Source organism: Diabrotica virgifera, chromosome 2 (assembly GCF_917563875.1).
Source record: "Diabrotica virgifera virgifera chromosome 2, PGI_DIABVI_V3a".
Taxonomy (NCBI): domain Eukaryota; kingdom Metazoa; phylum Arthropoda; class Insecta; order Coleoptera; family Chrysomelidae; genus Diabrotica; species Diabrotica virgifera.
In genome coordinates, this window is record NC_065444.1 from 130,635,338 (window position 1) to 130,651,968 (window position 16,631).

The 16,631-nt window shown below is 32.3% G+C and overlaps 1 protein-coding gene across 1 annotated transcript in view; it reads left to right on the top strand.

The window, feature by feature from the left end:
* The window catches only part of LOC114327520 (rotatin), a 247,415-nt gene that overhangs the window by 111,840 nt on the left and 118,944 nt on the right, over nucleotides 1-16,631 (top strand). Inside the window, exons 15-17 of the mRNA XM_050643983.1 lie at nucleotides 10,729-10,919; nucleotides 12,000-12,263; nucleotides 15,102-15,352. Of these exons, the coding sequence (XP_050499940.1) occupies nucleotides 10,729-10,919; nucleotides 12,000-12,263; nucleotides 15,102-15,352 (706 nt within the window). The remainder of the gene's footprint in view (nucleotides 1-10,728; nucleotides 10,920-11,999; nucleotides 12,264-15,101; nucleotides 15,353-16,631) is intronic.

The following is a 16,631-nucleotide window of genomic DNA, read 5'->3' on the forward strand; positions in this document are numbered from 1 at the left end:
AGGAATTGAAAATAATTGCAAGAAATAGAATAAAATGGAAGATAGGGTGAATGGAAAGTAAAGTAGGATAAGGATAAAGGATAGACAATATCTTATATTTTACACTTGTGTCTTTTCACTGGATTGCCTGTTTGGTTCCTGGCTCCTGGTCCATTTTCCGCCGTCTCCATTTCCAAGCTGGTGCCCCCATCTTTGCTCCTTCCAGAAGACCTTCCTATCCTGGCAGGATCGCCATGTCACAAATAAGTGTATATAATGCCTTTCTGGTCCAAATCAATTAAAACTCAGTTATTCAGATAACATAACAGTAAATTTGTCGGTCTTGACGGTCCAGTTAGCTGGGGCGCAGTCGATCGACAAGTTTAGTGGATTTGCGATTTGCGGTCGCTGGTTCGAGCCTCAGCTAGGTCATGAAATTTATAAAAGGCCAACGCCGTAGTATAAAACTCAATAGAGTCTACGGCTTGGTCTGGATAAACTGGCGTCGGATCGGCCTATGGAGGAGCGGTACGGCAAGGGATAAGGGCTTGCGGCTTGGTGATACTCCTCCATAGATCCCTACCGAAGGGCGTTGACGCCTAAGAACGGTGAATATATATATATATATATATATATATATATATATATATATATATATATATATAAAATGATGTTGGATAATCGAGTACAAATATAAAAATAAATAAGCAAAATCATTGGCTAATATTCGTAAAGTGAATGTGAATTTAGTTGGAAATATATAAAATGATGAAGGGTCATCATTCCATACATTTCTGTGCAACTATATACACCGGTGTTTCGGCCTATTTGGGCTTCGTCAGTATAGTGTAGCAAGTTAAAAAAGTTGTTTGTTAACTTGTAAAAGGATTACTACAGGAGCAAGGTTACCAACTTTGGTCAGGTTGTTAGAAGACCCGCAGTCTTCTATTCTATTCTACTCGGAATGATGACCCTTCATCATTTTATATATTTCCAACTAAATTCACATTCACTTTACGAGTATTAGCCAATGATTTTGCTTATTTATATTTATATATATATATATATATATATATATATATATATATATATATATATATATATATATATATATATATATATATATATATATATATATATGAGCAATATTTCTACTTTTCGGTGAATTTTGTGGGGAGGGTCCTCGGATTTTCTTTAAATTTTAGTATGTTATTGGACCTATTGAGAAAACGTCATCCTGAGAGTTACAGCCCCCTAGATAGGGCCCGTCAAAGACCCAAAAAAGGTCGTTTTTAGCCTATATTTGACAGGCTGTATATCGACTCCCAGTTAACCGATTTTAACTCACCAAACGTTATTTTCTTTATAATTTTAAGTAGTTTTATCAATGACAATTTCAAGTCTCTAATTAATAACCTTGATTTTTGGGACCATTTTAAGTAACGCTAAAAATTTCAAAAAATTGCTATTTTCAAAAATTTGTTAAAAATCTAATTTTAATCCGATTTTTTTTTTCTGGTCGGCGGTTTAAAGGTAATAAAAAGGTCTTTAAAGCAATATTTCAAGAGTTAAAATCCGTTCGGTAGAAGCGGATATACAACAGATTGAAAATGGACATTTTTGTAAAAATCGCGTTTTTACGGATTTTCAAAGTGCTGACACGTTTTGGGGTATATATTAAATTGTACAAAAATTTTTTTAGGAGTAGCTTTTTATATAAATAATAACTTCGTATTGGAGATTTTCTTGGCCCGGGCCTCTATCTACCTTATATGACCCTCTAAAAATGAGTATTTTGTTACTCAAATGAGGTGACTTAACAAACAACGTACGGCCTATTTCTATCAATCAGAGAGCCTGAAGACTTTAACTATTACGGATTAGAAAAGTAGAGATCACAACCTTTTATTTGAGGGCTCACACAAACTTCTGGGTAGCCTAGAAGTACAGTTATGATATTTCAAAATCCTAACTAAAATTAAAGTATCAATTCTGTGAACGCTACTTTTATAGACTAAGAGTCGCTATGGGTGAAATTTGTTAACTATTTTAGGCACGATAAGAGGCCATAACTTAAACAATAAAACCTAAAAGAAAACGTATGAACACTATACCGTCACTTTTTAGAAGCACATACCTCGACAGTGGCGCATCAAACTTTCCACTTATGAACGGGATAAATAAATTAAAAGGTACCCTTCCTTACACCCAGAATTCAATTTTGTTAATTTTTTAAAGTTCTACGTTATTAAGAAATAAAACTCAGTGTAATTTTAACACACCACCCCCATCCCCCTTCCCCCACCACCAAAAAATCCAAAAAACTGTTTTTTAGGGGATTTTTGGTGATTTTTCCTATTTTATAGACTTCAAAATAGATTAAATTAATGTTTTTTTACAGGTTATATGTAAATTGAAGTAACTGTGTCCTGTAGAATATTTAAAAATTGGAGAAATACGTTGAAACCCCCAAAAACCCCCTCGAAAAACAATTTTTGAAGATGGAGAACCTTACGGAAACTTCTGAAATAAATTAGAAATATAGCATTTGATAAAATACACAAGATTTAAACAAAATAGTCCAACAGCCATCCCTAAAAAAAGTTTTTCGTTTAAAAGTTTATAAAAATAAAAAATAATTTTTTTTAGGTTACGTCACTCAACCTACGTGTCTATAAAAAATAGGCATGTTTTGTAAAAGCCACAAGTATGCGTGTGAATTTTTTGAAATTTTAAAATTGATTACATCCCACCTAAAAAAAATAAAAAACGAGAAATGAACTTTTTGATGGTGGGGGTAGGAAAACAGGGGAGGCGGGTTGAAATTACACTGAGTCTTATTTTTTAATCACGTATAACTTTAAAAAATAAAAAAAATTATTCTGGGAGTGAGGGAGGGTACCTTTTAATTTATTTATCCCCTCCATAAGTAGAATGTTTGATGCGCCACTGTCGAGGTGTGTGCCTCTAAAAAGTGACGGCAGAGTGTTCATAGCTTTTCTTTTAGGTTCTACTATTTAAGTTTTAGGCTTTTATCGTGCTTAAAATAATTATCAAATTTCATCTATAGCGGCTCTTAGTCTATAAAAGTAGCGTTCACAGAATTGATACTTTGATTTTAGTTAAGACTTTGAAATATCATAACTGCACTTCTAGGCTACCTAGAAGTTTGTATGACCCCTTAAATAAAAGGTTTTAATCTGTACTTTTATAATCTGTGATAGATAAAGTCTTCAGGCTATCTGATTGATAGAAATAAGCCGTAAGTTGTTTGTTAAGTTGCCTCATTTGAGTAACAAAATACTCATTTTTAGAGGGCTATATAAGGTAGATAGAGGCTCGGGCCAAGAAAATCTCCAATGAAACGTTATTATTTATATAAAAAAACTGCCTGTAAAAAAATTTTTGTACAATTTAATATATACCCCAAAAGGTGCCAGCACTTTGAAAATGCGTAAAATCCCCATTTTTACAAAAATGTCTATTTTCAATCTGTTTTATCTCCACTTCTACTGAATGGATTTTAACTCACAAAATACCATTTTAAAGCCCTTTTTAATACCTTTTAACTGTCGTCCAGAAAATGAAAATCGGATTAAAATTAGATTTTTGATAAATTTTTGAAAATAGTAATTTTTTCAACTTTTTAGCGTTACTTAAAATGGTCCCAAAAATCAGGGTTATTGACTAAAGCCTTGAAATTGTCACTGAAAAAACTACTTAAAATTACAAAGACAATGACGTTTGGTAAGTCAAAATCGGTTAAATGGGAGCCGATATACAGCCTGTCAAATATACGGCAAAAACGACCTTTTTTGGGTCTTTGACGGGCCCTAACTAGGGCTCTAAGGCCCCTAGGGGTCTGTAACTCTCAGGATAACGTTTTTTAAATAGGTCCAATAACATACTAAAATTTGAAGAAAATCCGAGGACCCTCCCCACAAAATTCACCGAAAAGTAGAAATATTGCTCATATATATATATATATATATATATATATATATATATATATATTGATGTGATCTTGATTATTGATATGAGATAATATTTTTATATGTCATTTAATTTAATCAATGCATTAATAATAATCTAATTAATTTACCAGATCACATATCAATATGTTTTCAATCTCAGGGCTTTTTATAAAATTAATTACTTACATACGTGGCTTCTAAGTATTTCTCAATGGTTCCTAATCGGGATAGGAAAGAAAAGAGTAAAATAATAACACATATGGGTTACAATTGTAATCAAAATATTGTTTATTTTATTTAAATGGCAATCACTGCTTAATATTTGCTATATCTTATTATTCTTAAACATAACATTTACACATGGGAATCTTATTTCCTTTTGGTTTCCAATTGAAAGTTTTTATTAACATTTAACTATTATGATTTATTAGCAACAATTCTATTTAAGTTTGATGAAGCTTTTCTGATATTATTGATTGTGTTTCTTCAATTTTAAATGTGGTATTTAATACGGAAAACCCATACATTCATGTCCAAACAAATGAGACTGACCTTTTTCTGGTGAACTGAGAATGTCTTCACACAAGACCCGTTTCCTGCTATCCTTGGCTGCAATCAAAACCTCGTCCTGGCTTCCAGTAATGTTCTCCTCTGAAACTAGCTCGTATAGCTCTCGTTTCCTGCTTCTGTCGTGATGCTGTGTTCTACCTTTTTCGAAACTGCAATCAGCTACCGGGAACTCTTGGCTCAAGGAGGTTCTTTTACTCTCAACCTGGCCTACCTCTCGTTCCACGATAGATACTCCACACTCACGGAACTACACCGGCTTTCTCACTCTCCGTACACTACCGTCTACTACTGGACTTCACTTCTCGACAGCTCAAAACATTCTGCCCTCACTTTGTCATTCATTCCCCTACTTTCTAAATATCCCTTCCAAATTCACAAATCAATCTTCCACCACCAACTCTCATTCGCAATATTCCTCAAAACCAATTTTTAATCTTTCTAAATATGCTTAATGGATTTCAAAAGAAAATATTTAATTCCCATTCTAAAATACTTTCTAACTATTTACAAATTTTAATGACCTATTCTCTCTTTCAAATGAGTCTTATTTAGCATAGGCTAATGATCGAAACCTTCCGCGAAAAACGATAATGAACTATCATCTATTTCACTGAGTTTTATTTAGCATAGGCTAATGATCGACCTTCCGCGAAGAAACGATAATGGTACGCGTCATTCACTTTGTTTATTCTAAGCACATTGTTCCGAGTTTCGTACGCTTATTCTAATCACTTCTTAAAATTACATATAACAATTTGTTGTATACAGGTTGTTTTAAATTTATATGCCCGTGGTTGAGAAAATTGAAAATATTTTATATTAAATTGAATTTTGTTTATAATTATCAAAATTTAATTTTCATATCAAATAGAAATATAACAAATCCCCGCCTTGTATTCGATAAAATTTATCTGCATTTTTAAATAAATTTTCTCGAGGCAAAACCAACTCCCTGTATATTTCCTTACTTTAATCTACGTCTTATATCCTAACTTACTATCTACTTCATGTAATTCTGTCTTTTATTCGTGATATTTGTATACATCGTGAATATTATAAATTCCTCGGATCTTTTCCGAGTTCCTGTGCCTCAACTCATAACTATTTATCCCATTTTCATTATTCACGATGTACGGGCCTTCGAAAACAGGCATCAACTTTGCGCAAATGCCCCCAGGAAGATTTGATACTCGTAATGCCCTCACGAGTACTTTTTCACCCTTTTGGAAAGTCACTGGTCTTCTTTTTCTATTTTGTTCCTGTCTTTGGATATATTTTTCGTTGCTTCGCCGTAATCTTCTCTGTACGGTTTCAATCACCTGTTGATATTCTTTTGGCTCTTGGTCTTCCCATGGCCTTATCGGCAATACACCCTTCATGATGTATTCTGGGGTCTCTTTTGTTACTGTGCTCGGAATTGTATTTAGATACCTTTCTATTTCCGCCATTTTCCTGTCCCAGTGGCGATGTTGACCATCTGTTGCAATGCGAAGAAATTTCGTCACTTCCTGTATGAATCGTTCCGAAGGATTACTCTGTGGATGCCTGATGCTGACAAAATTTGTCTCTATTCCTCGTTCTCGAAGTTGTCCCTTGAAACGATCATTTCGGAAATACGTTGCATTGTCCAGTAGGATCTTTTTTGGTGTTCCTACTATGGCTATAAAATTGTCGATTTTTCTTAATATTTCCTCCCCCTTTGTGGTGCGGCAACTATATAATTTTACGTATTTTGAAAACACATCCACCATTACCAGAATATGTTTGTTCCTTTTAGTGGTCATAATTAGATCGCTTAACATATCTATTGCTACAATGTCTAGTTTGTTTCGGGCTTCAATATTTTTGGCAACATTTTCGTTTTTGAAATTCCGACTCTTATATTTTTGACATACATCGCACTTCTGGGTAATTTCCTTTGCAATGCGGTAATCCTGTCGGCTGATGTAATTTTCCCTAAAAACGAGCCAAACTTTTCTGCTACCGATATGCCCATTGTCCTCATGTAATTTCTTTATTATCTTTTCGGCCAATGTCTGTGTCACTAAATATAGTTCCTTTCCGTCTATTCTCTTAAAATATATGTTATTTTCTACTTCCGCTCTTCTTTTCTCTCTTTCCTCTAGGTCTTCCTGGTTTGTCCTTATCTCATTTAACGAATATATCCCTTCTTCTTGTATTAATCTATTTAGTCCCACCTGTAGAGTAATTGTTTCCTTTTTTCCGGTGTCCTCATCCCGTGTTAGAGCGTCGGCTATTATGTTGTCTTTTCCTTTTATATATCGGAACTCAAAATCATACTCCTGTAATAATAGAATGCCTCTATGTATTCTATTATTTACTAATCTATTCTTCATGATATGTACTAAAGCTGCATGGTCTGTTTCGATTGTGAATTTTGCTCCCAATAAGTAAAACCTCAATTTGTTTACGCAATATAGTACACTGGCAAACTCCAATTCTGTAACACTATATTTTCTCTCATGTGTTTTAGTCACTCGAGATATAAAACATATCGGCACTTCTTGGTCGTTTTGTATTTGAGACAGAACTCCTGCAAATTTTTGTATGGACGCATCAGTTCGGAGTATAAAAGGTAAATTGTAAATGGGGTGGTATATTTTCGTTCCTTTTGCGAATTCTCGTTTTAATGTTTCGAAAGCTTCCTCCTGTTCTTCTTTCCAATTCCATTTTATTCCTTTTTTAAGCAATTTTTGTTGTGTTTCATCTATTTTTTGTTGTGTTTCATCCATTTTTTGTTGTGTTTCATCCATTTTTTGATCCACTTTATCCATTTTCTTTGATGTTTCTTCCTGATTTTTATCCATTGTCCTTTTTGCTTCATCCATTTTTTGTGACTGGAGTTGCATCAGTTGTAATAGTTTATCTATTCCTGATAATTCTTGCTGTTCTGATGCCATGATTGTCGTGTCTAAGATATCTTCTTGGTCTGAATGTTCTTTTTGTTTTTTGTTGTCTTTGCTTTGGCTTCTTGTCACAGACATTTGTTTTCAAGAAGTACTATCCCCGCCAAATATGAAATTTTACTAGTGTTACCAAGACGACTTTTTCTCACCCAAATATTATAAATTGTCAATAAATATATCAAATGCAAATATCGTAAAAATAAAATATTAAATCAGTTATGTAAAGTTGTACCTAAAGAGATCTAAACTTTTATGTTATCAAATGTAAGTATCTCACTTTTTACCACAAGCATATAAATTTTCAAATACCGGCTTTACTCTTTCTATCCTTCAAATTTGCCACTAGAAATACTTTTCAAATGCCCCACGTTGGGCGCCAGTTGATGTGATCTTGATTATTGATATGAGATAATATTTTTATATGTCATTTAATTTAATCAATGCATTAATAATAATCTAATTAATTTACCAGATCACATATCAATATGTTTTCAATCTCAGGGCTTTTTATAAAATTAATTACTTACATACGTGGCTTCTACGTATTTCTCAATGGTTCCTAATCGGGATAGGAAAGAAAAGAGTAAAATAATAACACATATGGGTTACAATTGTAATCAAAATATTGTTTATTTTATTTAAATGGCAATCACTGCTTAATATTTGCTATATCTTATTATTCTTAAACATAACATTTACACATGGGAATCTTATTTCCTTTTGGTTTCCAATTGAAAGTTTTTATTAACATTTAACTATTATGATTTATTAGCAACAATTCTATTTAAGTTTGATGAAGCTTTTCTGATATTATTGATTGTGTTTCTTCAATTTTAAATGTGGTATTTAATACGAAAAACCCATACATTCATGTCCAGACAAATGAGACTGACCTTTTTCTGGTGAACTGAGAATGTCTTCACACAAGACCCGTTTCCTGCTATCCTTGGCTGCAATCAAAACCTCGTCCTGGCTTCCAGTAATGTTCTCCTCTGAAACTAGCTCGTATAGCTCTCGTTTCCTGCTTCTGTCGTGATGCTGTGTTCTACCTTTTTCGAAACTGCAATCAGCTACCGGGAACTCTTGGCTCAAGGAGGTTCTTTTACTCTCAACCTGGCCTACCTCTCGTTCCACGATAGATACTCCACACTCACGGAACTACACCGGCTTTCTCACTCTCCGTACACTACCGTCTACTACTGGACTTCACTTCTCGACAGCTCAAAACATTCTGCCCTCACTTTGTTATTCATTCCCCTACTTTCTAAATATCCCTTCCAAATTCACAAATCAATCTTCCACCACCAACTCTCATTCGCAATATTCCTCAAAACCAATTTTTAATCTTTCTAAATATGCTTAATGGATTTCAAAAGAAAATATTTAATTCCCATTCTAAAATACTTTCTAACTATTTACAAATTTTAATGACCTATTCTCTCTTTCAAATGAGTCTTATTTAGCATAGGCTAATGATCGAAACCTTCCGCGAAAAACGATAATGAACTATCATCTATTTCACTGAGTTTTATTTAGCATAGGCTAATGATCGACCTTCCGCGAAGAAACGATAATGGTACGCGTCATTCACTTTGTTTATTCTAAGCACATTGTTCCGAGTTTCGTACGCTTATTCTAATCACTTCTTAAAATTACATATAACAATTTGTTGTATACAGGTTGTTTTAAATTTATATGCCCGTGGTTGAGAAAATTGAAAATATTTTATATTAAATTGAATTTTGTTTATAATTATCAAAATTTAATTTTCATATCAAATAGAAATATAACAATATATATATATATATATATATATATATATATATATATATATATATATATAAAGTTTTTGGTTATTGGGTTATGCAGCAATTGATAAGTGTACTCTTTTAAGTTTTTATTCCGAGCTTTCGTTCATGATTATGAACATCGTCAGGGTGCTACAATTATATTATATATGTGAGACAATATGAAAATATGTATATAAAATTATATGTACTTACAACTTATTGAGGATATTTCAAATAGGTGGTCATTAAAATGAGATTTGTACTTATTAAAATATAAAATACTTATTTGAAATATCCTCAATAAGTTGTAAGTACATATAATTTTATATACATATTTTCATATTGTCTCACATATATAATATAATTGTAGCACCCTGACGATGTTCATAATCATGAACGAAAGCTCGGAATAAAAACTTAAAAGAGTACACTTATCAATTGCTGCATAACCCAATAACCAAAAACTTTACATTTACTGTCAGCAAAGACTCATTGTCTTCTTAATATATATATATATATATATATATATATATATATATATATATATATATATATATATATACGGAATTCTGAGGTTATTGGGATATGCAGCGGTGAAATAAGTGTACTCTTTTAACTAAGTTTCAAGCTTTCGAAAATGTTTATTTTCATCATCAGGAATAACTGAAATAAAGTGCTACTGTTAGTACAGCATCCTCGAAAACATACAGTACAAGGTGTAAAGGTTTAAAAACTTACGTTATTGAGATTTGCTTTCCGTGGATGTTATACTCACAGGTGACAAATTCACGCACCACTCATTGATTGAGTCAAATATTAAAAAATACATGGTGTAAAAGACCAAATTGACAAATTATTTTCTACACTAACACATAAGAAAAAGACAATTAAAAAGGTTTACATGCCACGTGTGCCGGCAAGTGTGAAATGTGAGGTTAGAAGTCAATGTCATATATATATATATATATATATATATATATATATATATATATATATATATATATATATATATATTCAGATAACATTATATTTAAATCTAATAATCGCTGATTCAACCATAAGTTGTTTACAATAATAACGCGACCTATCCTAAACGTCAATACTTCCTAACTACAATAATATCTTTCTAGCCAGAGTTATTGTTTATATACACCTTTAAATAATAACAAGCATGACAATTCAATGTTACTCGCGGTTATTGAATCCAAGAATTGCTACTGCCTCGATTAATGACTTTGAATGAGGTTTAAACCTATTTTATACATAGTGTTCATATTTATACTACAGTGAGTCCAAATCCGACACCCTGAATAGGGTAAAAGGAAGGGGAGAAAGAAAGAAAGAGAAATAATTTATCCACGAAAGTTGAAACGGTAATAACAATCTAATAAAATAGATATGAGTTTATAAGTTTGATGAAATTCATGAAATTGTGAATGTATTGAATACTGATTTATTATAATGTTTAATGTACTTCATTCGTTTCAGATATGTATGCCTTCATCAACTCGCATGCGAATTTAACGAAAATTACAACAAAGAAACATTTAAAAAACATCAATGGGAAAACACGTTTTTGAGATTTTTAAAAGTTCTTCCATCCAGCGAACATGACACCATTTTATTAAAGAAAATTCTCCAATTCTTATGCATTCTTATACCTTACTATTCATCATCAGGTATGTATACAAATAATACACGTTTATTTTTATATCAAATGTAATGTGAAGGTTTTCCAGGAATTACCTCAGGAAAAGCCGTTGCTTGGAAAATAATTCAAAATTTATTACACCAAACTCAATATTTCACATTTGTCTCCCCCATCACGTGGCCCAAATATTTCAAGGTTTTCTTTATTTATAATTCTAATAGTCCATGATCTTTTTAATATGTTTCTGTGTAACCAGAGTTCGAAAGCCTCGATTCTTTTCTTTTGATGTCCATGGCTCAGTTCCATATACTAACATTGAAAATATATAGCATCGAATGGTGCGTAGTCGTATTTTTAAATAGAGATTTCTTCACGTTAGGAGTAGCTTCATTCGTATAAATGCTGATCTGAAAATCTCTATTCGTCATTATTTATGAAGTATGATCAGGTACTGAGATATTTTGCTGCGTGTTCTATCGTGTTACCAATTGTTTCAATATTTACTTAGTATTTTGTGGTGTTTTTGTAATAGGCATATTATAATATGCGTAGTATAACTCCAACAAGGCAAAAGAGTAGGTTATTGTTTACGTCAAGACATCGCTGGATCACTATGTGTATGGCAAATAGTCCTCCTCTTTCAACTTTTCCTACATTCTCTTATATATCACTTTAAGGTACCCTCTTTCAAAAGTTTTAGCTATCCTACAGGTAAAGTCGATTCGCTAATGTGAGACACAACTGTCTACACTACAATCACAATAAAGATGCACTACAAATAAACAATCACGAGGAGCACTCCCATATCATTATTTGGGAGTGCTCCTCGAACGTACAACGTGTTTTGGTTTGTTTATTTCTATATGGTGCTTTTTTATTGTGATTGTAATGTAGACCGTTGTGTCTCAGATTAGCGAATCGACTTTATTTAGTCTAATCCAGCCACCTTATTATCTTGATAATAAGGTAGCTGAGTTTTTGATAGCATATTTGATTTCATCTATCGTTATTTTTTATCTCTCTGAAGGCTAATTTTTTTATCCAAAGAGTGTGTCTCATATGTGAAATAATATAAGTGTCGCTAATTATAATATTTGATTAATTATAGATTCTACTTCGTGGATAACGAATTTCTTAAAGAAACCTGATCAATGCATATTTGACATATTCAATATTGATAATACGTCTGACGATGATCTCAAAATTGTGGCTCAAGAACTGTTAAAAGTTATAACATTATGTGTCAAACAAGAACAACACTATTTAGATTACTGTATTCCAATGAAAGATAGTCAAAGTAGTTGGTTACACGTTATTAAAATTATTGCAGAAAACTTAAAGAATAGTGGAAAACAACACTTTTATAATCTAGGTAAGTAACAGATATATTATGTTTCATATACAATGTGTCGCATTTAAGATAAAGACACTCGTATATTTCGTCTACGAAAATAAATACACATTTCAAATTTTGCAGTCATGCAGGTTGATGGTTCACATTTTTTAAGATAGTCAACTGAAATTTAAATTTTAAACGCGGCCTACTGCGAATATACAAACAGGGTGAATTTTCGATATTTTGCTTTGAGTTGGAGATATCGGAAAAAGTTATTTGGAAAAGTTGTTCCAAATATTATTCTACCCCCACCATACCAAATTTCATGACACAGTTCACACATGATGCACAATATGCATCTCGGGCCAGCGAATTACAGGTTTTAGGATCCTGACTACAAATACTGAAAAAACTAAAAGTGCGAATTTTGTCAAGAAATTTGGTATGTAGGGTTAGAATATTATTTGGAACAACTTTTTCAAATAACTGTTTCCGATGTCTCTAAAACGAAGCAAAATATCGAAAATTCACCCTGTTTGTGGATTCGCAGTAGGCTGCGTTTAAAATTTAAATTTTAGTTGGCTATTTTAAAAAATGTGAGCCATCAACCTGTATGACTGTGCAAAATTTCAAATCTATTTATTCTCATAGACGAAATATAGGGGTATCTTCATCTTAAATGCGACATACTGTATACAGTCGACTCGCGTTAATTCAAACCTGCGATAATTCGAACCTCTACAATTCAAAGTGATCACGAGTTACCTACAAAATCTCTTTATATTTCAAACTAAATCAATACATTTTTATGCACTTAGTAATTCGAACGAAAAAAATCATTTCTATATAACAAAACGACGCGTTAATTCGACTCATCGGCATGCAACACTCGACAATTCAAAGTTGCAGAGAGAAAGAGGCGGAAAGATTGTAGTATACCCTATTCCACGAATAGAAGACTGTGTTGGATAATTTCGACAACGAATATTTTATTGTGCAAAATATGAAGAACGAAAATAAATTGCAAATTACATATTGTTGTTTATTGGAATAATTAATTATTAGAGCCATTTACTTTCGTACTTCTTATGTTGCACACTGAAATATTCGTTGTCGCGATAATCCAAAACAGTCGTATGTTGGTGGAATGAACCATAAGTACAGTTTTCAAACTTGTATCAACGCGCCTTTGTTTTTGTTATGAGTAATTTGACTATTTGACACACAATTCTCACGAATTGGTTTGTTTAGTTATTAGTTACTGTTACTATTCCGTTGGTATATAGATTAAAATTTTGTTAGTCATGAGCCCCAGAAAATATAAATGTTTGACGATTGCTGAAGATGTGTACGATACATCAGAACCTTTGGCAGAGGCGTCAGTTAAGGAAGCAAGATTCAATACCTTACAAACCTTCTGTCTACAAAACGAAAGTGACGAAAACGCATTTCAGGCACTTTTTCTCTTAAAAAAATTATTGAGCAGTCTGAGCAGCAACAATGTGCTTTGAAGCAAACCAGTATAATACAGTTATTTCGAAAGATTGATTAATTCACATTATGAATACATACTTGTATGTACAATAATGTACCTCTAAACTTTTGTCATCAGAATAGCATTAATAAATAATAATTGATCAACGCTTAATAATTCGAAGTTCTATTTATCTTCTCTTACAAATTTCGAACCATTTGATATTTCAAGCACTCAATAATTCGTAATATTTTAAGAGTCCCTCGAATTTCGAATTAACGAGAGTCGACTGTACTCGTATATTACATTAGTTCAAAAAAAATTTAGACTATGTATTTTGTTAATTTTAAAAGATCATTTAAGAAACATGAATTTCAATGTGAATGGTCTAGGTCTAGAGGATCGATTTACTATTTTACTTGGGAAATCAGCCACAATTTAAGTTGGACCTGAAATTTATTTGACTTTTCGACTTTCACTTAAATTTTCAACCTAAATTGTGGCTTATTTCCCAAGTAAAATAGTAAATTGTATAAAATGCCACAAAGAAATAGCTTCAGAACAATATAGAGGATTGATGGTTCAAATCCAGGCTAGAAAACATAGGTTTAACGTTATAGTATAAAATCCAAGTGCCTCTGCGGTTTAAAATAGAATAGACTGGTGTATCGGATCAACCTAAGGATGAGCAGGACTGCAAGAGATGGGACCTTGCGACTCGGTATTACTTATTTCATGGATCTTTACCGTAGCGGAGTGTAGCAGAAGCTGTAGGACCCTCGCTTATAGAGATAACCATCCCAGAAGCCTTGATTATTGATGCTATGAGTGACTACTGGCATTTTTTCTTTAAATCTACTGGTAAATTAATAGCTTTTAGCGGATTTAATGAAATTTAAAAAAGTGTACTTGATCTATTGGTACCTCCATATGACTTCACGTAACCATATAAATTTGTGGTAGGGAATAACTCATATTTTACTGAAGAAATGAGAAGTTCCAGATGTAAACAGTAAATCTGGAACCTCTCGAGGAACCAATTTCTGGGTAAATCCTTAATCTCTGCCTTTTACAATTTATACGGCAACTAGACGACGAATAAAGGAGACAAAAGGGATTCTACAATATGCAGTCACGTTCCGTCTATTCGTCTAGGAAAAATTTCAACGAAAGTTGGTTTCGTGTACCCAAAATATGAGTAAAATGTAAAAATGTATTTCATTTTGGTTTCGTTCCACGAGAGCTTTCAGATTTATTGTTTACATTTGGGACTTCTCATTTCTTTAATAGATATCGCTACAGCTTAAACCTAAGCTATCTTTCATTTTTCATATTTTACTGTTGCGTGATAGACGTCTAAACCATCAAATGTGATAAACCTAAAATTATTTGTATTTTAGCTTATTTGGATTCATTACTTTCGTGTTTGGTACATTTGACTGCCAATTTGGGATGGAGCGAAAATAACCCCAACTTATATCCCACAGGACCCTTGCCACAGATGATTGTGGCGCTTTGTGATTTAGTTAAAGCATTTCACTCTGGTAAAGGCCCCACTGCAGCTGTTTCAGTTATGGGACTAAGTATTACGAGGCACGTTCTATTAGTTTTGAATCATTTGTTAGCTGAAGTAAAAAGTTCAAAGATTAAGGTAAATTAATACATATAATCATAATACATATAAATAATATTCTTGGTTTTTATTGGAAATTAAATGAAGAATGAATAAACATGTAATGTAGGGCGGTTGTGTCTTCGCCCATGCGTCATCATTCATACGTATGTTTTATATAACATACATATTATAGGAAAAGTCAAACAAGAAGAAATGCACGTAATTTTCCCCTTGTTACCATATTCTAACTTTGAAAAAATATATAGGGAATAATCAGATTTTTTTACATGCCTGACATGAAATTCCTATTACAGCGAGCATTTCACTGGGTATAATTAGTGACGAGTTTATATGACGTAATTATTATATTTGGAGAGATTGTAAATGGTAACTGACGTCTGTCATAATATTGGAGGTTAAATATAATGTCAAATTATTGTTTTAGAATTATATTTTAATTTACTTATATTTTAACGACAGTTTATTTTTTAACCCTTCCCCTTCCCTATCCTTGATTGGTCGATTAGGTTCGTAATAGTTTTTTTGTATGGTAGGCTTAGTTAGGCGTTAAATGGGCACAGCTCCCAAAGGCCATAAAGAAGAAGAAAAAAAATAAACAAAAATCTTACATAACCTATATTACAACATGACTTTGACACTTATATTACAGTTAGTTATCTTTGTTTCACACTCTTAAAAACAAAGAGAAACAGTGTAGCCGGTAGCTATTTTGGTAAATAAACATGTTTTTTTGGCAACAGCGCTTTCCTGCTAAACCTAACGGTAGCAGAAAAACTAGTAAATCCTTCTCATTGGCATTTTTCAGTGGGTCACAAATAACAGAAAAAAAGGTAGGTCCGTGATAATACACATTTATAACATTTATTCTGACATGACATTTTAGTTAAATCTGACAGTTGTCAGATTTTATTTGCAATTTGGCATAAAAACAAATCAATTGTTTTTATTGCATTTATAAAATGGTATTTTCTTTGATTTGTATAGTCTTATAAATTGTACAGATTGTATTCGTAGATATATTATATAATTCGTAAATAATTTTTTTTTCGATTATAGCGTCATCTATCGACAACTAGAATAAATGTTATAAATGTCTGTAATTACGGACGCCTTTTTCTGTCACTTACAACTTAATGCGTTAGAAATAAATCGAAAAACTGTGACGCACTGAAAGATACCTATGAGAAAAAGAATATATGAGCAGAAATTTGTTGAATTTGTTTGTCGTCAAGTTTGTACTGGTGGGTTATGATGTCATTAAATCTATGACGTGCATTCCTAATTATTTGACTTA